We start from the raw sequence: 27,809 nt of genomic DNA, 5'->3' as shown, positions 1-27,809 counted from the left end.
TTCTGCCCTCTGACTAATGCTTTTATTAACTCCACACCTTCTCCTAATTTCCACACTCCGAATTTTCTGCATAATATTTACACCACACATTGCCCTTAGACAGGACATCTCCACTGCCTCCAACCGTCTCCTCGCTGCTGCATTTACCGCCCAAGCTTCACATCCATATAAGAGTGTTGGTACTACTATACTTTCATACATTCCCTTCTTTGCCTCCATAGATAACGTTTTTTGACTCCACATATACCTCAACGCACCACTCACCTTTTATCCCTCATCAATTCTATGATTAACCTCATCCTTCATAAATCCATCCGCCGACATGTCAACTCCCAAGTATCTGAAAACATTCACTTCTTCCATACTCCTCCTCCCCAATTTGATATCCAATTTTTTCTTTATCTAAATCATTTGATACCCTCATCACCTTACTCTTTTCTATGTTCACTTTCAACTTTCTACCTTTACACACATTCTCAAACTCATCCACTAACCTTTGCAATTTTTCTTTAGAATCTCCCATAAGCACAGTATCATCAGCAAAAAGTAACTGTGTCAATTCCCATTTTGAATTTGATTCCCCATAATTTAATCCCACCCCTCTCCCGAACACCCTAGCATTTACTTCTTTTACAACCCCATCTATAAATATATTAAACAACCATGGTGACATTACACATCCCTGTCTAAGACCTACTTTTACCGGGAAGTATTCTCCCTCTCTTCTACACACCCTAACCTGAGCCTCACTATCCTCATAAAAGCTCTTTACAGCATTTAGTAACTTACCACCTATTCCATAAACTTGCAACATCTGCCACATTGCTCCTCTATCCACTCTATCATATGCCTTTTCTAAATCCATAAATGCAATAAAAACTTCCCTACCTTTATCAAAATACTGTTCACATATATGCTTCAAAGTAAACACTTGATCTACACATCCCCTACCCACTCTGAAGCCTCCTTGCTCATCCGCAATTCTACATTCTGTCTTACCTCTAATTCTTTCAATTATAACTCTCCCTCAATTATCGTCCTTAATCCGTTCCTGGAAGTGGGACTATTATCGAAATAGATGATTTTCGAATCAGTTTTTCCCATAAGAAATAATGTAAATCCAATTAATTCATTCCAGACACCCAGAAGTATCAACAACAATTTTTTTTTTACCTAAAAGATAGATTTACATACACAAAAGAATGAACATTCAACATGACAGTTACCTTAATTGAAGGCTGTTGTTGATGAATAGAAGACAGGGAGGAGGAGAGAGGGAAGAGAGGTTATTGTTTGGAATGGGAATCCCCCTCCATAAGGACTCTAGGTCACTTCAGGGGTCACTTCCCTAGCATAAATATAGATTTACATGCAGAAAAAAATGCCAAATAAATGTAAAACACTAATAAAATGTATAAATGAACATTGGTAATAGGGGTAGTTGATGAGTGGAACAGTCTGCCTAGTAGGGTGATCAAAGCTAAAACATTGGGTAGTTTCAAATTTAGGTTGGATAAATACAAGAGTGAGAGGGGTTGGATTTGAGTCGGACTTGCACCTGAGCTTATTGCTTGGGTTGCATTTGTTCTGTTAGTGGGTTGGATTTGTGAAGGACTGGCCTATTATGGGCCAACAGGCATATTGCAGTGTTCCTCCTTTCTTATGCTCTAAATGCTATGGTTTGGGTAGTTTCAAATTTAGGTTGGATAAATACACGAGTGAGAGGGGTTGGATTTGAGTCGGACTTGCACCTGAGCTTATTACTTGGGTAGCATTTGTTCTGTTAGTGGGTTGGATTTGTGGCCTAGTGTGGGCCAGCAGGCCTACTGCAGTGTTCCTCCTTTCTTATGTTCTTATTGAAGACTTGTTTGTGTGAGGGAGGGATGGCAAGTTTATTGTTGGAGAATATGACACTAATGTCAGCTCTACGGTTTATTTATCTATCACAATTCAACTAATATTACATAATAAACAATATTAATAACATAGAAACATGGAATATACTCTAGAATGAATAAAATAAGTCATCACGTATGTCACGAGAGGTGCTGTGTTGTGTTGTTAGGTATATAAGGGCCACTGAGAGTAAGCCGTCCATAATGGTGGTGAAGCAGCAGCTGAGGCGGTGGTGTTTTCTGTAGCCCTATATAACTCCAACAACATTGGAGGAGTTAGTAGAATCGCTGAATCAATAAAGAAGGCACCCTCTACCACCATCACTACGACCTTCTACCACTATTACAACTGCTTCCACTCTACCACCACCACCACCTTTAATTTTTCTACAAACTTCTTCATAAATTATGTGTGTTTCTCACATTCTTTACCAAAGGGCTGGCACTAGAAGCTTTCTTTGGAGCCATGGTAGCTTATTTAGCACTTGCAAGCACTAAAATCAATGGAATATTATGAAATATTTCGTAGGAGCATGTGAGGGTACCGTAGCTCACTGGTAAACAATGGCACACTGGCTGGGAAGGCAGGCCCAGGTGGCTCAGAGCGTGAGTACGCGTCCCGGACAAAGGACGATTAGTGTGTTAATGGACCATTTGCGAGCCAATGTTTAGACGAAATAACGGGACTATTTCCGAAATGGATGACTTTCAGGCCGGACGATTATTGAGGGACCACTGTATATACCAGAGTATAACCTGACTCCACATAGGTCAACCCCTGATCTTTTGCCCCAAAAAAGTCTTAATTTTCAAATATCTTGTGGATAAGTCTACCCTGTCATTTGAGGGAATGGTTAAAATTCTAAATAAATTCATACCAAAACTCGGGGAAAAAATGAGAATGTGACAACTGATAAATAAAAAGCACTGCAGTAGACCTACTGGCCCACACTAGGTGAGTTCTACTCATACCCAGCTTTTACAGGAAAAGACTAGTGAAGCACTGTAGTAGGGTTACTGACCCATGCCAAGCAGATCCTACTCAAAATCAACTTGTCCAACTCATATATCTGTCAAACCTATTTCTAAAGCTTCCCAAGGTTAGGGAAGGTTTTGCCCTCCTCTCCGTGCCTCCTTTTGATAATTAAAACTAAAATCTTGGGTGATTTTACCCCTTTCGGTGTTGGTCCCATTATATAACGGCTTTGAAGCCAGTGTTGGTCCCATAGTACTACACCTTGAGCTCCACTCACTCAGATAAGCTGTGAGCAGTAAATCTTGGCCTATATATGAGAGAATGGGGTCTATGAAGTGTGTACCATATAAAAAAGAATCCTGCAGTATTAAGTGCATAATGAGAAAAAACTGCAACCATGTTTTTGGTTTAAAACAACCATACACAAAGAAGAGAGGTGCTTACGACAATGTTTCGGTCCAACTTGGACCATTTTCAAAGTCACATTAATGACGAGGAGGAGGAAGGAGGAGGAGGAGGAGGAGGAAGAAGAGGTGGTGGTAGTAGTAGTAGTAGTTAGTAGTAGTAAGTAGTTAGTAGTAGTAAGTAGTTAGTAGTAGTAAGTAGTAGTAGTAGTAGTTAGTAGTAGTAGTAGTTAGTAGTAGTAGTTAGTAGTAGTAGTAGTAGTAGTAGTAGTAGTAGTTAGTAGTAGTAGTTAGTAGTAGTAGTAGTAGTTAGTAGTAGTAGTTAGTAGTAGTAGTAGTAGTTAGTAGTAGTAGTTAGTAGTAGTAGTTAGTAGTTATTAGTAGTAGTTAGTAGTAGTAGTTAGTAGTAGTAGTTAGTAGTAGTAGTTAGTAGTATAGTTAGTAGTATAGTTAGTAGTAGTTAGTAGTAGTTAGTAGTATAGTTAGTAGTATAGTTAGTAGTATAGTTAGTAGTAGTAGTTAGTAGTAGTAGTAGTTAGTAGTAGTTAGTAGTAGTAGTAGTTAGTAGTAGTAGTAGTTAGGTAGTAGTAGTAGGTAGTAGTAGTAGTAGAAGAGTCAGTCAAATACTAAGAAAGAGGAGCACTGCATGGGAGTTAGGGGCCCACAGAGGGTAGGAGCAAGAACACAGAAGGGGGGAAAATTAATAAAGGAAGAAATACCCAAGGCAGAAGAAAGAAATCCCAAAGGAGAAGCGGAAAGGGGAAGAAGGAGAAGAAGCAAAACGAATCAGGTTAGGTCATGGGTGTTCTGAAGTGAAGGAACAAATATCCCCCCCCCCTGTGTTCCTGATCCTACCCTCTGTGGGCCCCTAGCTCCCATGCAGTGCTCCTCTTTCTTAGTATTTGACTGACTCCACCAGTACTACTACTACTACCACCACTACTACCTCTCTTGTCCCATCCCTGTCTGCTGGTCTATATACTCCCTTCTCTACTTTTCATTAGTGTAACTTTGCAAATGGTCCAAGTTGGACCGAAACATCGTCATAAGCTCCTATCTTCTATGTGTGAGTTATTTGTGTATTGTTCCAATCACAGTATTGTGCCTTTTTTAATTTAAAACAGCCAATTTGTGGTGTATTTTCATATGGTTTTTATGGTTATACAGTGGACCCCCGCTTAACGATCACCTCCAAATGCGACCAATTATGTAAGTGTATTTATGTAAGTGCGTTTGTACGTGTATGTTTGGGGGTCTGAAATGGATTAATCTACTTCACAATATTCCTTATGGGAAAAAATTCGGTCAGTACTGGCACCTGAACATACTACTGGAATGAAAAAAGTTCGTTAACCGGGGGTCCACTGTATTCTTGTTTTTTCGGTCTCATTTATAAAATGGTAGATACATTACAGAAATAGAGATGATTCTGATTAGTTTCATGACAAAGTAGCTTGAAATTGAGCTCAAAGTAGCAGAAATGTTTGATTTTTGCTGATATTCCAAAATGCACCAACGATGTCACTCGTTCAATATGCGTCTAACTGGCCAGTCTAATACGTATTTAAGAATACACTGGCATTTATACAATTATTACAATAATTAAGTAGTCTGCATAACAGTATATCTTCTATTTTTTTGTGTATACCTGGAGATACCTGGAGAGGGTTTTGGGGCCCAATACCCCCACAGCCCAGTCTGTGACCAGGCCTCTCAGTGGATCAGGGCCTGATCAACCAGGATATTGCTGTTGGCCGCACGCAAACCAACATACGAACCACAGCCCGGCTGATCAGGTACTGATCGGCAAGCATAATATAAGAGGGGCCTGGAGACGTGACTAAGAAACAAAGTATTTTTTGTGCCAGGGATGTCTACATTTTCACATTACTGATTGCTGTTCAAGTAGCCTTACCTCTTCCCCAAAATGCTTTTCATGAATTAAAGACAATATAACCAACCAAAACATAACTTAAATAACATTTAGAGAAATCATGAAACTGTAATTTTATTAGGAGTGCTAGTATGTTGCATTCTGACTTGCATATAAATGGAACTCCTAGGGTGTAAATGGTGTATAACACCAACAAATATGAGAGCAAGACACAGCTGCATTATTAGGACATGAATTAAAGAGTTTTTCTTGCCAGGGATTTTATTAATCCAATGATTGAAAAGCCCTTGGTAGGGGAAAGATCTCTTTGATAAATGGCTTGATATCCTGCTTTTCTATATTACTCACTTGGAATTACCATTTTTTTTTTTTTAACAAACCGGCTGTATCCCACCAAGGAAGGGTGGCCCAAATGAATCTGAGGGCAGACTGGTTAAAAGTAATAGATTTGTGATCACTTATTCCAACCACTTTCATGATCTCTCACCTAGCATTCTTGTCCATCAACCTCTTAAAACTTTTTTTATAAACACATTGGCCATTTCTCATCAAGGCAGGGTGGCCCAAAAAAGAAGAAACATTTTCAGCATCATTCACTCCACTATCTTGTCAGAGGTACACCTACACTAGTTAAAAAAAACTGCATCATCAACACCCCTCCTTCAGAACACAGGCACTGTGCTTCCCACCTCCAGGACTAAAGTCCGACTGAATCCCTCCTTAACCCTTTCAGGGTCTGTCCCGTAGATCTACGGCTTCACGTTGAGTGTCCAAACCGTAGATCTACGCTAAAATTCTAGCGCCATCGAATTTAGCGCGAAAACGCTCATAGGCTTACATGTGAGAGAACGGGTCTGCGTGGTGGGTGTGCGCCATAAACAAAAAATCTAGGCACCCGCATAGCATTGTGGGAACGCCGGCTCAGTTACCCTTGTTCACCATGCCTCGTCGCAAGTCAGCTCTCACTCCCCGGAAAATTGGGACTCTCCTCTTCCTATCTGATAGTTCTGACAGTGATGGAAGTGGAAATGAAGACGAATTCTACGGCTTTGATCAGTTAGTGACCGAAAAGAATGACCAGGATATCGATAATAGTGCAGAAAACCCTGACGATCCTCAACCTTCTACCTCTGGTGTGGGCACTCGTGACTCACGGTCGGTTGTTCCTCAACGCAAGAGAAAACTAATATTTTCGCATGGCCAGGCCTCTGACTTCAGTAATGATGATGATAGTGACGTGGATTGTGATTTTATTGCGCTCGACGATCATTCGAGTAGTGATAGTGAGGAATCATATTCACCAGTGAAGCGTCGGTATGTTTGCCGCCGCATGCGCTCGGGTAGTGTACCCTATGCTGTGCCCAGGGGACGGAGTACATCCCGGAGTACATCCCATGGCCCTACACCAGTTTTAGGTAGTGATAGTGAGGATGATGTGGCTACACTTGGCATGGATAGACCACAGGCATCAGTGGATGGTGTTAGTGGTGATGGTAGTGGCACCGCCATGCGTGACTCACCAGCCCACGCTGGGACCCACGCTGCTGACTCGTCAGTTCAAGGACAAAGCAAAGCGTCAGCCACCAGCCCACCACAACCACCCGCACAACGAGCCTATGATGTCCAGTATCCACCAGCAAACCGTATGTGGGATTGGCAGTAAAATCCCAATTTTGTTCCCAAGCCTCACCACTTTGATGACTCTCAAAGTGGAATTCTACCCACTTGTCCCTTTGGAACCACGGCCAATGAACTGGAATTCTTTGAATTATTCTTTGACCAGCCATTGATCGAAACTATTGTCAGGGAAATTAATAAGTATTTTGAATACACCATGGCAAATACGATCTTATCACCACAGTCAAAGACTACACAGGTGGAAAGAGACCACTGTTGCAGAAATGTATTTGCTTTTTGCAACAATAATGCTTATGCCTCATGTCTATAAGCATAATATAAAAGCATACTGGTCCACAGATCGGCTAATTTCTACCCCGGTCTTCAGTGAAATCATACCAGTGAACAGGTTTATCTTACTCTTACGTATGTTGCACTTCTCTGACAAAACCAGGCCTGAAAGAAGTGACAGGTTATACAAGATTAGAAATGTTTTCATGTATCTCAAACAAAAGTTCAGCATATACTTTTATCCATTCAAGAATCTTGTAATTGACGAGGCTTTGATTTTGTTCAAAGGTAGACTGTCATTCAAGCAGTACATACCGAGCAAGAGGAAACGCTTTGGTATAAAACTGTTTGTACTCTGTGATTGTGACAGTGGCCTGGTGTTGGATATTGTTGTATACACGGGTAGTAAAACATTGAAAGATACCAAGATGTTATTGGGTATCTCAGGTGACGTAGTGAGAAACACGATGGCACCTTATCTTGGTAAGGGGCATACATTATATACCGATAACTGGTACACAAGCCCATTACTCAGTGATTTCATGCGAGTGAACAAGACAGATGTGTGTGGCACAGTGCGTTCTAATCGTAAACATATGCCCAGGCTCAACGCAGGTGCTCGTGGTGATGATGTGCAGGTGTTTACTGCCAATGACATCATGGCATTATGGTGGCATGACAAACGAGATGTCACATTGTTGACAACCATTCACCGTAATGAAATGCAAGACAGTGGCAAAGTTGATCGAGTGACTAATGAACGTATTTGAAAACCAGTGACAGAAATTGATTATACACAAAACATGCGCTTGGTTGACAAATGTGACATGCAGATTGGTTTTGTTGACTGTGTTCATAAGAGTTACAAGTGGTACATGAAACTTTTCTTCCATCTCATGGACATTTCAATGCTCAATGCATATAATATGTACCAAATAAAGACTGGCAACAGACCACCGTATGGTGAATTTTGTTTGTCTGTTGTCAGACAACTCATAATGAAGTACCAGGTAAGAACACCTGCTATACAACAAGGTCCTCGAATTACTCAGGATATACCCAAGCGTTTGAGGAGGGAAGGTGATCATTTCATAATACAACTTCCTTCAACTCAGAAGAAATTTGCTCAGAAGAGATGCATCGTCTGTGCACAAACAAAACGACGGCAACAAAGACGCAAAGACACTCGGTTTATGTGTGAGGAATGTAAGGTGCCTCTGTGCATGGTGCCTTGTTTCAAGGAGTTCCACAAGCTCCAGCAGTTCTAAAACCATGTCCAGTGATTGTAAATATGTAAATATATGATAGAACATTAGTATTATACAAGATTTGTGCATGTTTATTGTAATAAACAACAGTGGTAAACAATAATATGATAATAACTTTAGTGCGGTTATTGTGTTCAATACAGTGAGTTTATATATATACATTACATACAGTATTGGTCTCTCAGGCCCCAAATGTTAGTAGGAATAGAAAAAAATTGGAAAAGAAAAGAAAAAAATGTAAAAACCGCAAAATAATGTAATGCGCGTATGTGGAATTCGTCGATGTTGCCACCACCACATCATTTTTGACAAACTTCTTGGCACTGTATCTCGGTAAGTACTGATCAGATTTTTTTTTTTTTGTCTTATTACCTTCACAAAAATATGCTCTTTAATTCTGTAAAAAAAATTTTTTTTTTTTTTTCAAAATTTCTTGGACACTGGAGCACCACTTCAGATTTTGGCCTTGGACCCTGAAGGGATTAACCCTTTCACTGTCGGGACACTTGCTCTCAGTGTCGAAGAATTTAAAATAAAAAAAAATCTCATGAAATGATGAAGAATCTTTTCCCAATGGTAATGACACCAAAAGTATGAAATTTGATGGAAAACATGACTCACGAAATCGTAATGACACGATTGCAAACAAACCATACCCCGGCCGGGATTGACCCCGCGGTAAGAGTGTCTCAAAACTCCAGATCGTCGCGTTAGCCACTAGACCAGCTAGCCACAATAAGATTCGTCCAACTAGGTATATTTCTACACCATAGGAAGGTTAGCATAGGCACCACTGTGACCACAAATGCAAGTTTTTACAGACGAATCTCCAGCTAGCGTGGCCGTGACGAACTCTAGCTCAAGTCCCCTCACTGCCATCAACATGACTCACGAAATCGTAATGACAAGATTGCAAACAAACCATACCCTGGCCGGGATTGAACCCGTGGTCAGAGAGTCTCAAAACCCCAGACCGTCATGTTAGCTAGCTGGCTGGTCTAGTGGCTAACGCGACGGTCTGGAGTTTTGAGACTCTCTGACTGCGGGTTCAATCCCGGCCGGGGTATGGTTTGTTTGCAATCGTATCATTACGATTTCGTGAGTCATGTTGACGGCAGTGAGGGGACTTGAGCTAGAGTTCGTCACGGCCACGCTAGCTGGAGATTCATCTGCAAAAACTTGCATTTGTGGTCACAGTGGTGCCTGTGCTAACCTTCCTATGGTGGAGAAATATACCTAGTTGGATGAATCTTATTGTGGCTAGCTGGTCTAGTGGCTAACGCGACAGTCTGAAGTTTTGAGACTCTCTGACCGCGGGTTCAATCCCGGCTGGGGTATGGTTTGATGGAAAACTTATGGAATTATGCTCTCGTGAAGTTACCAGTCTTAGAGATATTTACGCATCAGCAATTTCACCCACTTTAACCCTTTCAGGGTCCACAGGCCCTCTCAGAGACTTATTCTCAGGGTCCTCCAAATTTAAAAAAAAAAAAAAAAAAAAAAAAAAAAAAAAAAAAGCCTCATGAAAAGATAGAATTTTTCCCGATCATAATGACACCAAAAGTATGAAATTTGATGGAAAACTTATAGAATTATCCTCTCGCGATAGTCTCGACAATGTTTACGCATCGGCGATTTTGCCCACTTGGAGCCCTATTTTCAGTCAATTCCAGTGTACTAGTCAACAAAAATAACTACAGTGGTCCCTCGTTTTTCGTAATTAATCCGTTCCTGGAGCCGTTACTATAAACGAAATTTACGATTTGCGAATCAATTTTCCCCATAAAAAATAATGTAAATACAATTAATCCGTTCCTGACACCCAGAAATATTAAAACAAAAAATTTTTTTACATGAAATATACATGTAGTACATAAACAATACAATGGGAAATGATGAATGAAACATTAACAGCTTAACACTTACCTTTATTGGAGATTCTTCTTAGTGTATAGGAGACTGGAGGAGGAGAGAGATTGGATTGTTTACAGTTTGGAAGGGGAATCCCCTTCCAGCAACACCTCAGGTACCAATTGCTTCTCTGGGGTTGCTTCTCTTCTCTGTTTCTTAATGCCACTAGGACCACCTTGAGAGTCACTCTAGTCCTGTCTCGCAAAGTAACTGTGGAGAGAGCTCTGTTTCTGGCGTCTCTTTAACACTTCCCTAAAATATCCCAAGACTTTGTCACTGTACATATTTCTCACCTTCTTTATCACAGGCTTGGCACTAGGAGCTTTCTTTGGAGCCATGGCAGCTTATTTAATACTTGCAAGCACTAAAATGAGTGGAATATTATGAAATATTTCGTAGGAGCACTTGAGGGGACCTTCACTCACTGGTAAACAATGCCAGACTGGCTGGGTAGGGAGGCCGCCCCGGCTCACACCGTGCATATGAGTCCCGGACGAACTACTATTCGCGAGTCAACCTATGAAAAGCGAGTCCATGTTTATACGAAAATACCCCTATGATTGGCGAAATTTACGATTGCCGAGAACTACGAAAAGCGAGGGACCACTGTATTTCGCTAGAACTCCATTTTTTCTATCGAATGAGTACAAGAAACCACCCATTTACTTATTTCAACTATCCAATACAGTGGTCAGAATTTAGCAATTTTGCCAATTTCACACAAATTTCAAAAGATGCCAATTTCCAAATAGGGTCCAGAGTAAACAAGAAAGACATTCCTGGCACTAAAATAACATTTCCTCTGTTCATTAGTCATGTCCCCAGGCCCCTCTTACATTCTTTTGCTTTCCATTTAGAATTTTTATTCTCACAAAAAATAGAAGATTTACTGTTATGCAGACTACTGCATTAGTGTAGAAATGGTATAAATAATATTGGCGCACTTGTGAAAGAATATTAAGACTCGCCAGTTGACATGTATTGGATGCTTAGCATGATTTGTTTACTTTTGAACTTTGGTAAAAATCAAACATTTCTGCTTCTTTGAGCTCAATTTCAAGGTACTTTTCATTGTAAAATCAGTCAAAATCATCTCAATTTCTGTAATATGTCTTCCATTCTATCAAATGAGATCAGGAAAACTAGAATACAACAATAAATACCATACAAAAATACAGTGCAATTTGCTGTTTTAATCCAAAAACACGGTCAGTTTTTTTTTTTCTCATTACGCACTGTGTACTGCAGGATTTTTTTTTATACTGCACACACTGACCACATAGACCCATTCTTTCACATGTAGGCCTACCAGCTTTCACTAGATTTGAAGGCGCTAGAATTTATGAGTACTAGTACGTCAAGGACCCTGGCACGTAAGCCATACTAGTACGGCCGAAACCCTGAAAGGGTTAAACCGTATTCTCAACCAATTCCATTGTTCCAGTTGACCAAACTTATGGCTGTTTTGCTAGAATTCCATTTGTTCTATTAAGTGTGTACAAGAAACCCCTCATATACCAATTTCAACTACCCAATAAAGTAATCAGAAATTGGTAATTTGGCTAATTACATACATAATTTAAGTAGGGCCAATTTCAAAATAGGGTCCAGAATTAACAATACAAACATTCCTAGCACTAAAATAACATTTTCTCTGTTCGTTAGTCATGTCTCCAGGCTCCTCTCACATTATGCTTGCTTTCAATTTTGAATTTTTATTCATGCAAAAAATAGAAGACTTACTGTTATGCAGACTACTGCATTATTGTAAAAATGGTATGAACAATATCAGCACATTTGTGAAAGCATATTAGATCCACCAGTTGACATGTATTGGACGCATGACGTGATTTGTTCACTATTGAACATCAGCAAAAATTGAGCTCAATTTCAAGGTATTTTTTAGTCAGAAAACCATACAAAATCATCACTATTTCTGTAATGTATCTTCCATTCTATCAAATGAGACCAAGAAAACGAGAATACAACTATAAAAACCATACGAAAATACACCGCAAAGCCGGTGTTTTAAACCAAAAACACTGTTGGAGTTTTTTTTTTCGTTATGCACTGCATGCTGCAGGATTTTTTTTATACTGTGCACACTGACCACTCGGACCCATTCTCTCATAAGTAGGCCTACCAGCTTTCCCCCGTAAGATTGGAAGCTGCTAGAATTTTGGCGTAGGACTACGGCACTGACACTGGCTTGCAAATCGTAATATTATGGGACTGACAGTGAAAGGGTTAAAGTCAAGTCATAAAAACTCTCATCTCTACTCGCTCCTATCTGTTTAACATGCTCATGTACGCTTGCTGGAAGTCCAAGCCCTTCACTCACAAAATGTCCTTTACCCCCCTCCCTCCAACTTTTCCTAGGCTGACTCCAACCCTGCCTCCCCTCCACTATAGATTTATACGCTCTCGAAGTCACTATTTTCTTCCATTCTCTCCAAATGTTCGAACCACCTCAACAACCCCTCCTCAGCCATCTGGATAATGATTTTAGTAACCCTGAACCTCCTGATTTCCAAACTATGGATTCTCTGCATTATATTCACACTGAAACATTCACCACCCATATAAGAGCACTGATATAACTATACTCTCATACATTCCACTCCTTTCTTACATGGATAACGTTCTTTGTCTCCAGAGACTCCATAGTGCACCAATTACCTTTTTCCCCTCATCAATTCTGATTCATCTGTCTGTCATAGACCCATCTGCTAACACGTCCACTCCTAAATATCTGAATACATTCACTTTTTCCATCCTCCCTCCCTCCAATCTGATATCCAATCTTTCATTACTTAAATTTTGTGTTATCCTCATCACCTTACTTTTTCATATGTTCACTTTTAATTTCCTTTTACGTACCCTTCGAAACTTGATCACCAACCTCTGCAACTACTCTTCAGAATCACCCAAAAGCAGTGTGTCAACAGCAAAAAGCAACTGTAACAACTCCCACTTCATGTTAGACTCTACCTTTTAATCCTACACCTCTTACAAAAACTCAGGCATATTAAGGTCATTATAAAATATTTCTTTTAACCCAACCTATTATTATGCAACTTGTACTGTTAGCACCATTTACAAAAATGCATCCACACACATTCCAATCACCCTGCTGACCAAGAAAGATGCTGTATTGTAAAACTCGAGCAACATACAAGGACACTGAGAAAACAACGAATATTACAATGATAAAAGTTTATAAACACTATCTTACCTAAATCCTAGCCTTGAGGATTCATTGTCAAATTCTTCTAGTTCTCGAGCCTGTTTCTCCTGCATTAGTCTAATTCGCTCGTGCCGTTCGTGCTGGAATCTTGCAGTTTCCTCTTGCATCTGCAAAATATTCCACATTAAATGAAATGTCTTTTTATATACCAATCTTACAGTAATAAGACAATGTTTAGTCTCCACAGCATTCACCAAGTCTAATTTAGCCCCAACATTTCTCCAAACACACCTGTTGTTAACAAAACTATCAATAATTGTGTCTGATAGTGACCCTTAGACCCAAGAATAGATTGACTTGGAAACATCTTCCAGCATGATAGCAGGGCCAAGATAGTTAGGACTGAAGACTCAATAGTCCTAGCTCACCATGATGTATAATACCTTCTGCTGTAGTAAGGTTCTCCTGAGTGCAACTCTCTCGTCTAGCTCTCTCTTTTCACGGTTGCGTTGAGCTTCAGCTTGCTGCCGATTACGAGTTTGGTATTCAGCTAACATCTCCAATTCTCTTTCTAGTTTCTCTGTCAACTTCTGTTGTTCCACTACCTGTAACATGAATGCTTTTAGCATGTGAAAATAAACAGAGTTAAGCAATTCGTCCTCAAGTTTATGATGAATAACTTGTGTACACAGCCTCTCCTCACTGAGTGACGTACTTGTTTACTGACGACTCAGACTTACGACGGGCTTTCTGACCAGTATGCATACCTAAATAATGTATATCAGAGCTGATTTCCTCTACTCTGTTTATTACAATATACAGTACACTACTGTATAAACATTTCAAAATATACCAGAAATATTATAAATGGTGCAAAGGTGACAATAAAAAATACCAAAGATGGTTGACACAAACCCACTACCATTATAGTATGCTCCTTACTTAGCAACGAATTTATTTACCGATGTGGTCATAGGAATGGAACTTGGTCATTAACTGAGGAGAGGCTGTATTATAATCTTGAAGAGCAACATTGCAAATTCACACTATCATGTTCAACTATAATATTCCAACAAATATTTCAAAACACTTAATATTGGAGAAATACAATGATTCAAGAAAAACTAGTATATAATACCTACTTGACTTTCATCCAATCGCAGCGACTGTCTCTGAAGCATCTCTGCAATGGATTGTTCATACTGGTCACCAAGCATAGCTAACTTTCGCCGCTGATCTTCTTTTAATCTCTTGATGATAGCTCGCTGATCCTCTTTTGGTGTTTTGGCTAAAATTTGTGCCTTATACTCTTTATATTGCTGACGTTGTATATTGATTGTATCACGGAACTGACGACGAATCTCTATTTCTTTTTGCTGTAAATGAATTTGCACTTGTAAATGTATTCGCGAGTTTTTAATGCTGAAAAAATATTAAAAAGTATAACAAATTTAGTTATTTATACAACAATATCTCTTAATAATTATTACAACAGTTCCCCCATATCCACAGGGTATATGCTTCAAGACCTGCCACAGATACCCAAAACTATAGATGGTAGTGAACCCAATGCAGTAGGGCCCTGCTTGTATGGCAGGTTAGGTTCCAGGCTACTACCACTGTCAAGCAAAAATCACCCTTTCACTTAAATGCATATACACGTAAATGCCTGATAACATGTTTACACTACAGTGGAACCCTGGTTATCGGTTCTGTTATTGGCCAACTCGGTGATCGGCTGTTTTTTTGGCACCCGGTTATTAGCCGTTAATTCAATGATCGGCCATTTGGAATGCGTTTGTCCGCCGGCCCCAGCTGCTCGTGCGTCAGTTTGGCCGTGTCTCTGGGCGAGTGAGGAAGCTACTGCTCATTCATCCAAACATTTTGCTATAATCCATTGTTTTTTGTGGTCATTGATAGAGTGCAACTGCAAAACAAGCAACCATGGGCCCAAAGAAACACATTACATAGCATATAAACACGTTAGTGTTTATAAGCGATATATATTTAACCCTTTGACTGTTTCGGTCGTATATATACGTCTTACGAGGTACCGTATTTGACGTATATACAGTGGACCCCCGCATACCGTACGCATCGCATACCGTACAATCCACATACCGGACGCTTTGATCGCAAAAATTTTGCCTCGCATACCGCCCAAAAACCCGCTCACCGCCCTTCGTCCGAGACGCGTCCAATGTGCGGCCTGAGCCACGCTCGCATGTTCCGCCGGTGGCATTGTTTACCAGCCAGCCTCCGCGGTAACATCCAAGCATACAATCGGAACATTTCGTATTATTACAGTGTTTTTGGTGATTTTTTTCTGGAAAATAAGTGACCATGGGCCCCAAGAAAGCTTCTAGTGCCAACCCTACAGCAATAAGGGTGAGAATTACTATAGAGATGAAGAAAAAGATCATTGATAAGTATGAAAGTGGAGTGCGTGTCTCCGAGCTGGCCAGGTTGTATAATAAACGCCAATCAACCATCGCTACTATTGGTGGTACAGCTGCTGCTGCACTGTCAGCTGCTGCTGCACTGTCAGCTGCTGCTGCTGTTGTACCACCGTCAGCTGCTGCTGCTGCTGTAGTACCGTCTGCTGCTGCTGTAGCATCGTCTGCTGCTGCTGTAGCATCGTCTGCTGCTGCTGTAGCATCGTCTGCTGCTGCTGCTGTAGCATCGTCTGCTGCTGCTGCTGTAGCATCGTCTGCTGCTGCTGTAGCATCGTCTGCTGCTGCTGTAGCATCGTCTGCTACTGCTGTACCACCGTCAGCTGCTGCTGCACTGTCAGCTGCTGCTGCTGCTGTACCACCGTCAGCTGCTGCTGCTGCTGTAGTACCGTCTGCTGCTGCTGTAGCATCGTCTGCTGCTGCTGTAGCATCGTCTGCTGCTGCTGTAGCATCGTCTGCTGCTGCTGTAGCATCGTCTGCTGCTGCTGTAGCATCGTCTGTTGCTGCTGTAGCATCGTCTGCTGCAACATCGTCTGCTGCTGCTGTAGCATCGTCTGTTGCTGCTGTAGCATCGTCTGCTGCTGCTGTAGCATCGTCTGTTGCTGCTGTACCACCGTCAGCTGCTGCTGCTGCTGCTGTAGCACCGTTGTTGGTGTGGCTTATTGAGAATACCAAGAAACAATTAACCCCAGAGGATTTGCCACCCAGGATAACCCAAAAAAGTCAGTGTCATCGAAGACTGTCTAACTTATTTCCATTGGGGTCCTTAATCTTGTCTCCCAGGATGCAACCCACACCAGTCGACTAACACCCAGGTGAACAGGGAAAAATGCCTGGAACTAGTGCTCATATTGGTGAATTTAAAGCCAGCAAAGGTTGGTTTGAGAGATTTAAGAATCGTAGTGGCATACAGTGTGATAAGGCCTGCTCTGGAAGAAAATGCCAAACAGGACCTACAGTACTCAGGAGGAAAAGGCACTCCCAGGACACAGTGTCTCATCAGTCATTGCTGCATCTTCAATAAAGGTAAGTGTCATTTATTCTTCATTTAGTATAGTAGTACATGCACAATATATATTGTGCATGTACTACTCTACTATTGTGCATGTATCCTTCTCTTTGTGTGTAGGAAAATGTATATTTCATGTGGTAAAAAAAATATTTTCATACTTTTGGGTGTCTTGCACGGATTAATTTGATTTGAATTATTTCTTATGGAGAAAATTCATTCGCATACCGAACATTTCGCATAACAACCAGCCCTCTTGCACGGATTAAGGTCGCTATGCGGGGGTCCACTGTATACTCATAAATTCTAGCGGCTTCAAATCAAGCAGGAGAAAGCTGGTAGGCCCACATATGAGAGAATGGGTCTATGTGGTCAGTGTGCACCATATAAAAAAATCCTGGAGCACGCAGTGCATAACGAGAAAAAAAACTCCAACCGTTTTTTTTAATTAATATGCCGAATTTGTGGTCTATTTTCATATAGTATTTATGGTTATATTCTCGTTTTCTTGGTCTCATTTGATAGAATGGAAAACATATTATAGAAATAGAGGTGATTTTGATTGGTTTTACTATAAAAAGAACCTGGAAATGGAGCTCAAAGTAGGGGAAATGTTTGATTTTTGATGATGTTCAAAAGTAAACAAATTATGTCTTTGTCCAATAAATGTCCAACTAGCCATTCTAATATCCAGTTATGAATGGGTTGACATTATATGTACAATTATTACAGTGTTGCAGTAGTCTGCATAACAGTAAATCTTCTATTTTTTGTTTGAATAAAAATTCAAAATAGAAAGCAAGAGTAATATCAGAGGGGCCTGGAGACAAGGCTGATGAACAAAGAAACTGTTATTTTAGAGCCAGGAATGTCTGCATTGTTCATTCTGGACCCTATTTTGAATTGTCATATTTTTTAATTTTTGTGAAAATGGCCAAATTGCAAATTTCTGGCCAAGTTATTGGGTAGTTGAAATCGGTAAATGGGCAGTTTCTTGTACTCAATTGATAGAAAAAATGGAGTTCTAAAGAAATAGCTATGAATTTGGTCGACTAGAACAATGGAATTAGCCGAAAATAGGGCTCAAAGTGGGTGAAATCGCCGATTTGTAAATATCGCTGAGGTCGCTAACTTTGCGAGAACGTAATTCCGTCAGTTATCCATCAAATTTCGTTTTTTTTTTTTTGGTGTTTTTACAATAGGGAAATGATTCTCTCATTTCATGAGAATTTTTTTTTTTTTTTTTGAAATTTTGCGACACCAGGAGACACCTCAGGATTGGGGGTTGCGACAGTCAAGGGGTTAATAATAATCACTGATACATGAAATGTCTTATTTTACGTTAATATAGACATTTTCATTAATCCATCTATGATATTTTCTTCAAAATTATACAAGAAACACGTTACATATCATGTAGCATATAAACATAGCACATAAATGCGCAATGTTTATATGTTATCGAGTGGAGAGTCAGATGGAGAGTAAACATTACATTTTCTATGATGCAGGGTTAGAGAAAACTGTGAATCTGGTGACTGGTGCAGTAACCGCCCTTCATATGCGTTTGTTTACAATTCTCGGCATGAATTATTCATTACTTCTCCCTTTGTTTATGATGGCATCTAAAGGTTGTTGTTAGAAACAATTAAACCCAGTGAACATGGTAATAATATGGCTATGTAGTGTAATAATATAGCTGTGTAGTGTAGCCCGGGGGGGACGGGGGCTACATACATGTACTGTACCTTTATCTACCACTACCTACACTGACTTCCTACAAATTAATACTACTTACCTCTTGCCCTACATTAAGACTACAAATATTTTAAGGTAAGTAATGAATGTACTGTAGCAGTAAATGACAGACTAAAGAGGTGTGTGCAATGTGGACTAGGGTGCAAGCTTTTGTAGAGAAACACCACCCTGACCAAGCTTAAACAAGCCATATCTGCAACACGTTCAGTGACAAAACCTTGTCCCACTTCAGGGAAATCTTAAGAGAGATGCCAGAAACAGACCTCTATGGACAGATTTGTTGTGAGACAGGGGTTCAGTGACTCTAAAGCTGGTCCTAGTGGCATTAAAAGACAAAGAAGCAAAGTAATCCCAGAGAACGCTTTGCTACCTAAAATCTTTATGGAGAGGGATTCCCTTTCCAAACAGTAACTCCTCCCTCTTTCCTCTTCCCTATCTTCCAGAAGCCAACATTAGCCTTCGATAAAGGTATGTAATACTTACATAATTGTTAAAAAAAAATTTTTTTTTTGAATATTTTTGTCTGGAATGGATTAATTGTATTTCCATTAATTCTTATGGGAAATATTAATTTGGTTTTCGGCTGACCTGGAACAGATTACAACTGATAACTGAGGGTCCACTGTATCATATATTAAGTTAGCATTAAAAAAAACAATAAAAAAGTAAAATGCACATATAGTACACTCATTACTTACCTTACAATATTTGAAGTCTTAATGTAGGGTGAGAGGCAAGTAGTATTTATTGTAGGAAGTCAGGTGTGGTAGCCCACCTGGCTACCACACCTCACAATTATGTTTGTTTTACTACGACTGTATATTATTTTTTTTTATTAACACATTGGTAGTAGGTTGGTAGACAGCAACCACCCAGGGAGGTACTACCATCCTGCCAAGTGAGTATAAAACAAAAGCCTGTAACTGTTTTACATGATGGTAGGATTGCTGGTGTCTTTTGTCTGTCTCATAAATATGCAAGATTACAGGTACGTCTTGCTACTTCTACTTAAACTCAGGTCACATTATACATACATGTACACATTTATACACACTCATCTGAGTTTTGTTTGATTTTATCTTAATAGTTCTTGTTCTTATTACTTTTCCTTTTATATCCATAGGGAAGTGGAATAAGAATCATTCCTCCGTAAGCCATGCGTGTTGTAAAAGTCAACTAAAATGCCGGGAACAATGGGCTAGTAACCTCTTTTCTTGTAATTATTGCTAAAAAGAATAAGTAGAAAATTGTCAAAGTGGGATGTTTGAATGTGCATGGATATTGTGCGAATGATAATAAAGAGATGATTGTGGATGTTATGAATGAGAAGCTGGATGTCCTGGCTTTAAGTGAAACAAAGCTGAAGGGGGTAGGAGAGTTTCAGTGGAGAGAAATAAATGGGATAAGGTCAGGGGTATCAAACAGAGTTAGAGCTAAAGGAGGGAGAGTAAGAGCCTTTCTTGCCACAGACTTCATCTTAGGGGCCATGGTGAAATTTACTGTCCAGTTAGTACAGTTAATACAGTATGATGCTGCTGATAGGACAGGGTTACTCAAACTGATGCTGCCTGCATGATGCATTGCTGCCGCAAGTATTGTCAAATATTGTACAGTGGTGAGCATCAGCCAGCCCAGCCCAGCTGCCAGATGCACGGTCGTAAGTCGAGTGGACGTATGTCAAGCAGGTCGTAAGTCGGATGGTAGGTGTACTACCATCCTGCCAAGTGTTTATGAAATGGAAACCTTTGTTTTACACAATGATAGGACTGTTGGTGTCTTTTTTTTGTCTCAAACATGCAAGGTTTCAGGTACGTCTTGCTACTTCTACTTACACTTAGGTCACACTACATATGCATGTACAAGCATAATATATTTATAAACCCCTCTGGGTTTTCTTCCTAATTCTTGTTCTTGTTTATGTCCGCTTGTCTCCATAGGAAAGTTGAACAGAATTCTTCCTCCGTAAGCCATGTGTGTTGTAAAAGGCAATGAAAATGCTGGGAGCAAGGGGCTAGTAACCCCTTCTTCTGTATATATTATTAAATTTAAAAAGAGAAACTTATGTTTTTCTTTTTGAGCTACCTTGCCTTTGTGGGATATGGCCAGTTTGTTGAAAGAAGAAGATTTAAAAGAAGGGAGATGAAATAAACACAGGAAAGAGAAAGGTGATGAGAATAATAATGAAAAATTGCGTATCAGATTGGGATGGAAGGAGTACAGAGGATGCAAGTCATCAGACAGTAGAAATCCTTAAGTAGCAGGATTCTAACTCAAGTTTTCAGCATTACAGTATGCTATTTAAATTCACATATGCAACAGTTAGGTAACTATTTCGAAACGTTTCGCCTACACAGTAGGCTTCTTCAGTCAAGTACAGAAAAGTTGATAGAAGCAGAAGATACTTGAAGACGATGTAATCAGTCCATCACCCTGGATTTGAGAGGGACCTGACCTCCCAACATCTGAGTTCTTACCTCTTCTAGTGACCTACATCTCACCTCTTGGCGCTATATAAGGCTCCATCCTGTCACTTCATCTCCATATTGTTTCATTCTATGGAACAATGCTCTTCTCCAGACTGAGGGACTGACCACCTCAAAACTTTAAGGGTGATGGACTGATTACATCGTCTTCAAGTATCTTCTGCTTCTATCAACTTTTCTGTACTCGACTGAAGAAGCCTACTGTGTAGGCGAAACATTTCGAAATAAAGTTACCTAACTGTTGCATGTGTGTCTTACCTAACAACCTGTCGGTATTTTATACCATTTTAATGTTCAATCTATTTAAATTCAGATTTTCATTTCCAACAGAAGCCCACCCATTTCCATTAACCCTTAAACGGTCCAAACGTATATATACGTTCACTCGCACAGCCCAAATATTTGAAAAAAAAAAAAAAAAAAAAAAAAAAAAAAAAAAAAAAAAAAAAAAAAAAAAAAAGGACATGTTTTAGAATAAAAAAAAAAATTAGGGTCAGTACTTACCGAGATATGAGGCAGAGAAGTTGGCACTGGATGCTCATGTGACAGCAACAGAGTCCTGCTGCTTGCAGAAGTGTTGCCAATATACTTTTTTTCTATGTTTCATATTATTTTATGTAATTTTTATGTTCTGACAATTACAATTTGTAGTAGTTCTTGTCATTTTATAACCAATCTTTGTTCTGACACTAGTATTAGGTACTGAAATTGTACTCAAATTGTCACAAATGCACTGACAGGTGGACATTTACACCTGCCTTAGCCATTTACTATTGTTTTGGAATATATACAAAGTATGTCCCAACAATGAGGAGGAGGAGGAGGAGGAAGAGGAGGAGGGGGAGGAGGACGAGGGGTTAGTAACAACTCTGCAATGACCTCAACCCAAGAACCACAGCCATCCATTTCAGCTCAGTACAGTCATAACAACCCTCTCCACTGATGTTAAGATCAACTTGCATCAGCAACCAGAATTTAAGGTAACAAAATACTGTTTATATAAAATTTTCAGCTACATGTAATCTTGTTTGACTGTCTAAACCTCGTTACATCTAACTTGGCCACACAACCCTCTCCACATATTTCTAGATAAACTAGTAATGACATCCACATTGTAAGGTATCAAAAACTATTTCTGACAAAATAATAAGTGTAAAAATCATTTGGCTTTAGATATCACAAATTTACAAATAGAAACAATTTCAAGAACACAACCCACCCAATATGTGAGAGTTTACTGTACGTTCAAACAACCTAACTTTAAAATTTCTTTGGGTATTTTAATTGCCTTCTATATGCACTGCTTAAGGAATAAAAATTGTAACCCACTTCCTCATGGAATTCAAACAAAACAGTACAAGATCAAGAAGAATTAAGAAACGTGTCAAAAATGATGAGGAACCATTTGCTGAATGTACAGGTATGCCAATGAAACATAACCTATCCACTTTGGATGACTTGATATTAGGTATCAGGAATCAACCATACATCAGTAAGCAGACATCTTATCACATGAAGCAGTCTATAATGGCTTATTTGAGAAGTGTTAGTACTCATAGTGGCTCTTACATAGGCCTATACCCTGACTCAGGGAAACAAGCAAGACACTAACCAATGGCAAGGCAATCACGAAATTACCAAGCTTACCCTCTTGCCCTCACACCACAACTTTTTAAGTCAACTTGTACCTCAATTGTTATAGATTCAACATTTACTAAACATTCCCTGTACCTCCATCACCCCATTAAAGGTACACTCGATACAGTTCCAAGTACTGTACCTCCTCCACTACAGATGAGATGATCTTTCAACAAACTGGCTGTATCCCACTGAGGCATGGTGGCCCAAATGGAAAAACAAAAGTTTCTCCTTTTAAATTTAGCAATATACAGTGGACCCCCGCATAACGTTGGCATCGCATCGTGTTAAATCTGCATAGCGATACATTTTATCGCTAAAATTTCGCCTCGCATAGTGCTAAAAAATTTGCTCAACGCGATTCGTCCGAGACACGTCCATGTGGCCTGAGCCAGCCTCACTTGTTCTGCCAGAGGCATTGTTTACAAGCCAGCCTCCACGGTAACATTCAAGCATACAATCGGAACATTTCGTATTATTACAGCCTTTTTATAGTGATTTCACCTGAAAAATAAGTGACCATGAGCCCCAAGAAAGCTTCTAGTGCCAACCCTACAGGAATAAGGGTGAGAATTACTATGGAGATGAAGAAAGAGATCATTGCTAAGTATGAAAGTGCAGAGCGTGTCTCCGAGCTGGCCAGGTAGTATAGTAAACCCCAATCAACCATCGCTTCTATTGTGTCCAAGAGAACGGCAATCAAGGAAGCTGTTCTTGCCAAAGGTTTAACTGTGCTTTCGAAACAGAGATCGCAAGTGATAGAAGATGTTGAGAGACTGTTACTGGTGTGGATAAACGAAAAACAGATAGCAGGCGATAGCATCTCTCAAGCGATCATAAGTGAAAAGGCTAGGAAGTTGCACGAGGATTTAATTAGAAAAATGCCTGCAACTAGTGGTGATGCAAGTGAATTTAAGGCCAGCAAAGGTTGGTTTGAGAGATTTAAGAGGCGTAGTGGCATGCATAGTGTGATAAGGCATGGCGAGGCTGCCAGTTCGGACCAAAAAGCAGCTGAAAAATATGTGCATGAATTCAAGGAGTACATAGACAGTGAAGGACTGAAACCTGAACAAGTGTTTAATTGTGACAAAACAGGCCTGTTTTGGAAGAAAATGCCAAACAGAACCTACATTACTCAGGAGGAAAAGGCACTCCCAGGACATGAGCCTATGAAAGACAGGCTTACTCTTCTCATGTGTGCCAATGCTAGTGGTGATTGCAAAGTGAAGCCTTTATTAGTGTATCACTCAAACTCCCAGGGCGTTCAGGCAAAAGAATATCCTCAAGGCTAATTTGTGTGTGCTGTGGAGGGCAAACAATAAGGCATGGGTCACTAGGGACTTTTTCTATGACTGGTTACACCAAGCATTTGCCCCCACTGTGAAAAATTACCTAACTGAAAAGAAATTAGACCTTAAGTGCCTCCTGGTGTTAGACAATGCCCCTGGTCATCCTACAGACTTGGCAGAGCGACTTTGTGGGGACATGAACTTCATTAAGGTGAAGTTTTTGCCTCCTAATACCACTCCTCTCCTGCAGCCCATGGACCAGCAGGTTATTGCAAACTTCAAAAAACTGTACACAAAAGCTCTGTTTGAAAGGTGCTTTGTAGTGACCTCAGAAACTCAATTGACTCTAAGAGAGTTTTGGAGAGAGCACTTTAATCTCCTCAATTGTGTAAACCTTATAGGTAAGGCTTGGGAGGGAGTGACTAAGAGGACCTTGAACTCTGCTTGGAAGAAACTGTGGCCAGAATGTGTAGACCAAAGGGATTCTGAAGGATTTGAGGCTAACCCTGAGAATCCTATGCCAGTTGAGGAATCAATTGTGGAATTGGGGAAGTCCTTGGGGTTGGAGGTTAGTGGGGAGGATGTGAAAGAGTTGGTGGAGGAGGACAATGAAGAACTAACCACTGATGAGCTGCTAGATCAACTTCAACAGCAAGAGGCCACACCTGAGGAAATTGCATTAAAAGAAGGGAAGCAACCCCGGAAAAGGACTTGACACCAAGTCCTAATGGAAGGGGATTCCCCTTCTAAATGCAAACCATCCAGTCTCCCCTCCTCCCATCCCATCAATCATCACCACATCTTCAATAAAGGTAAGTGTCATGTAACTGTGCATGTTTTCTTAAGTTTGTGTGTATTAAAATTAATATTTCATGTGGTAAATTTTTTTTTTTTTCATACTTTTGGGTGTCTTGCACGGATTAATTTGATTTCCATTATTTCTTATGGGGAAAATTAATTCGCTTAACGATAATTTCGCATAACATTGAGCTCTCAGGAACGGATTAATAGCGTTATGCGGGGGTCCACTGTATACAGAAGAAGGGGTTACTAGCCCCTTGCTCCCAGCATGTTAGTCGCCTCTTACGACACGCATCCCAGATATGATTAACACATACAGTGGACCCTCGCCTGACGAACGCATCGCATAAAGTTAAATCCACCTAACGAAGTGTTTAAAGTAAAAATTTTGCCCTGCCTAACGATAAAAAACTCGCCCAACGTGATTCGTCCAGGACCTGTCCACGCTGCCCTGTGGGTGCCAGTGTTTACAAGCCAGCCAGTGCAGTTGCATCTACACATACATTCGGTACATTTCACATTATCCCAGTGTTTTTAGTGCTTGTAACTGCAAAATAAGTCACCATGGAACCCAAGAAAGCTTCTAGTGCCAACCCTGTGGTAAAAAGGGTGAGAATTAGTATGGAATTGAAAAAAGAGATTAAGGAAATGTGTGCAAAGTGGGTTGAACTGCAAACCTGTATGGATGAAAATCACCCTAACACAGCAATTGCAAGCCGTGCTGGTGACTATTACAATGACAATGTTGTGGCCCATTTTAGGCAAATCTTAAAGGAACGCGAGGTACAGAGCTCTATGGACAGATTTGTTGTGCGACAGAGGTCCAGCGACTCTCAAGCTGGTCCTAGTGGCATTAAAAGGAGGAGGGAAGTAACCCCAGAAAAGGACTTGCTACCTCAAGTCCTCATGGAAGGGGATTCCTCTTCCAAACAATAACAACTTCCACTATCTCCCTTCCTCCCATCCCATCAATCATCACTGGATCTTCAATAAAGGTAAGTGTCATGTGTTACTTAGTATAATAGTAATTGTGCATGTATTCTTCTTTTTGGGTGTATAAAAATGTATATTTCATGTGGTAATTTTATTTTTTCATACTTTGGAGTGTCAGGAACGGATTAATTTGATTTCCATTATTTCTTATGGGGAAAATTAATTCGGCTAACAATGAGCTCTCAGGAACGGATTAATATCATTAGGTGAGGGTCCACTGTACTATGATTACATGTGTTATTTAGCCTAATTGAGGTACTCTGTATAAGTCAGAAATTTATTAAAATAATTATGAAGAGTACACAAGCACAATGCCTACACAATATTAAGTACTGTGTCCTGATTTTAAATTTCAATACAAATTTTTTTTTGCACAGCAGACAGCAACCACCCAGGAAGGTACTACCATCCTGCCAAGCGAGTGTGAAGAGGAAACCTGTAACAATTTTACATGATGGTAGGATTGCTGGTGTCTTTTTTCTGTCACAAACATGCAAGGTTTCTGTTTTGTCTTGCTACTTCTACTTACACTTAGGTCACACTACACATGAATGTACAAGCAAATACATACACACCCCTCTGGGTTTTCTTCTATTTTCTCAATAATTCTTCTTGTTTATTTCCTCTTATCTCCATGGGGAAGTGGAACAGAATTCTTCCTCCATAATCTATGCATGTTGTAAGAGGTGTTTAACATGCCAGGAACAAGGAGCTAGTAACTCCTTCTCCTGTATACATTACTAAATTTAAAAAGAGAAACTTTACCTTTTCTGTTTAGATCATGGCATCTTAAATTGTATTCAGCCCTGATCGCTCCAAAATGACATTGTTTTGTGATCATAATTCTTTATGTACTTAATCTATACCTTTAACAGCTCAGTACCCTAGTATAACAGGCAATTTACTCCCAGGAGGTAAATTGCCTGTTATATTGGAGTGATGCAGATGTCAAGAGTCAGTAGATCACTAAGTATGATGCCCATACATTTGTTAAGATGGTTAATGATCAACAAGCAGTAGTGAATACAGTGGACCCCCGGTTAATGAACTTTTTTCATTCCAGTAGTATGTTCAGGTGCCAGTACTGACCGAATTTTTTCCCATAAGGAATATTGTGAAGTAGATTAGTCCATTTCAGACCCCCAAACATACACGTACAAACGCACTTACATAAATACACTTACATAATTGGTCGCATTTGGAGGTGATCGTTAAGCGGGGGTCCACTGTATTTTCTTAAAAGTCACCCTACCTTGGTGGGAAAAACAGTCAAAAGAAATATATCCCTGCAAATCTGAAGTTTTAGTTCCTTTGCCATACAATGGAACTACTACAGCAACACAAGCCTGTAGTCTACCAAGTTAGGAAATGATGCCAAAGATCTTACTTTTAAACTCTTTGGCTGCTGCTTCTGTTGTAGAGCGTGCTTTTTCCGAAGATCTCTCTCTACTCTCTTCATGTACTCATGTTGACTACTCAATTCTGTTTGGTGTTGTTTGTTCATCTGAAAAAAAAGTTTTACAAAAATAAGCAATTCATCTATCTTTATTGTAAATCTACACCTTATGCCCATTTCTCACAAGGGACCTACAGTATATCCTTCCTCTTAACCTTCTCAAACACCATTTATACAAATGCTATTGATCCAAGAACAATGACAATCATCTGTTAATCACAAAGTTCTCTACTGTAGCTCCATATACCTAAAATGATTTGAGACCTGAGCTGCATCAGAAATCTACATTTTTTGGGATAAGTAAGAGCCAGAATATTGGTAAACAATTAAAAAAATGCCCACAAAACATATGCACCAAAGTACCACATATATTTAGTTAAAAATAAAATGTTTAATACATGGTGGTCATGGACTGGGCTATGGGGGCATTGACCCCCATGGCCCGGTCGATGTTATCATTCCAGAATCAAATACTAAATTAAATTT

At 39.9% G+C, this 27,809-nt stretch overlaps 1 protein-coding gene across 7 annotated transcripts in view; it reads right to left on the bottom strand.

Annotated features, from left to right (window-relative positions):
* The window catches only part of Tao (Serine/threonine-protein kinase Tao), a 330,915-nt gene that overhangs the window by 6,929 nt on the left and 296,177 nt on the right, over positions 1-27,809 (bottom strand). For all 7 annotated transcript variants that reach the window (XM_070086374.1, XM_070086370.1, XM_070086375.1 and 4 more), the window contains exons 13-16: positions 27,255-27,371; positions 14,586-14,819; positions 13,887-14,048; positions 13,492-13,610 (exon numbers count right to left, since the gene is read on the bottom strand). In XM_070086374.1, the coding sequence (XP_069942475.1) occupies positions 13,492-13,610; positions 13,887-14,048; positions 14,586-14,819; positions 27,255-27,371 (632 nt within the window). The remainder of the gene's footprint in view (positions 1-13,491; positions 13,611-13,886; positions 14,049-14,585; positions 14,820-27,254; positions 27,372-27,809) is intronic.

This window comes from Cherax quadricarinatus, chromosome 18, assembly GCF_038502225.1.
Source record: "Cherax quadricarinatus isolate ZL_2023a chromosome 18, ASM3850222v1, whole genome shotgun sequence".
NCBI lineage: Eukaryota > Metazoa > Arthropoda > Malacostraca > Decapoda > Parastacidae > Cherax > Cherax quadricarinatus.
This window is presented reverse-complemented; position numbering and strand designations above follow the sequence as displayed.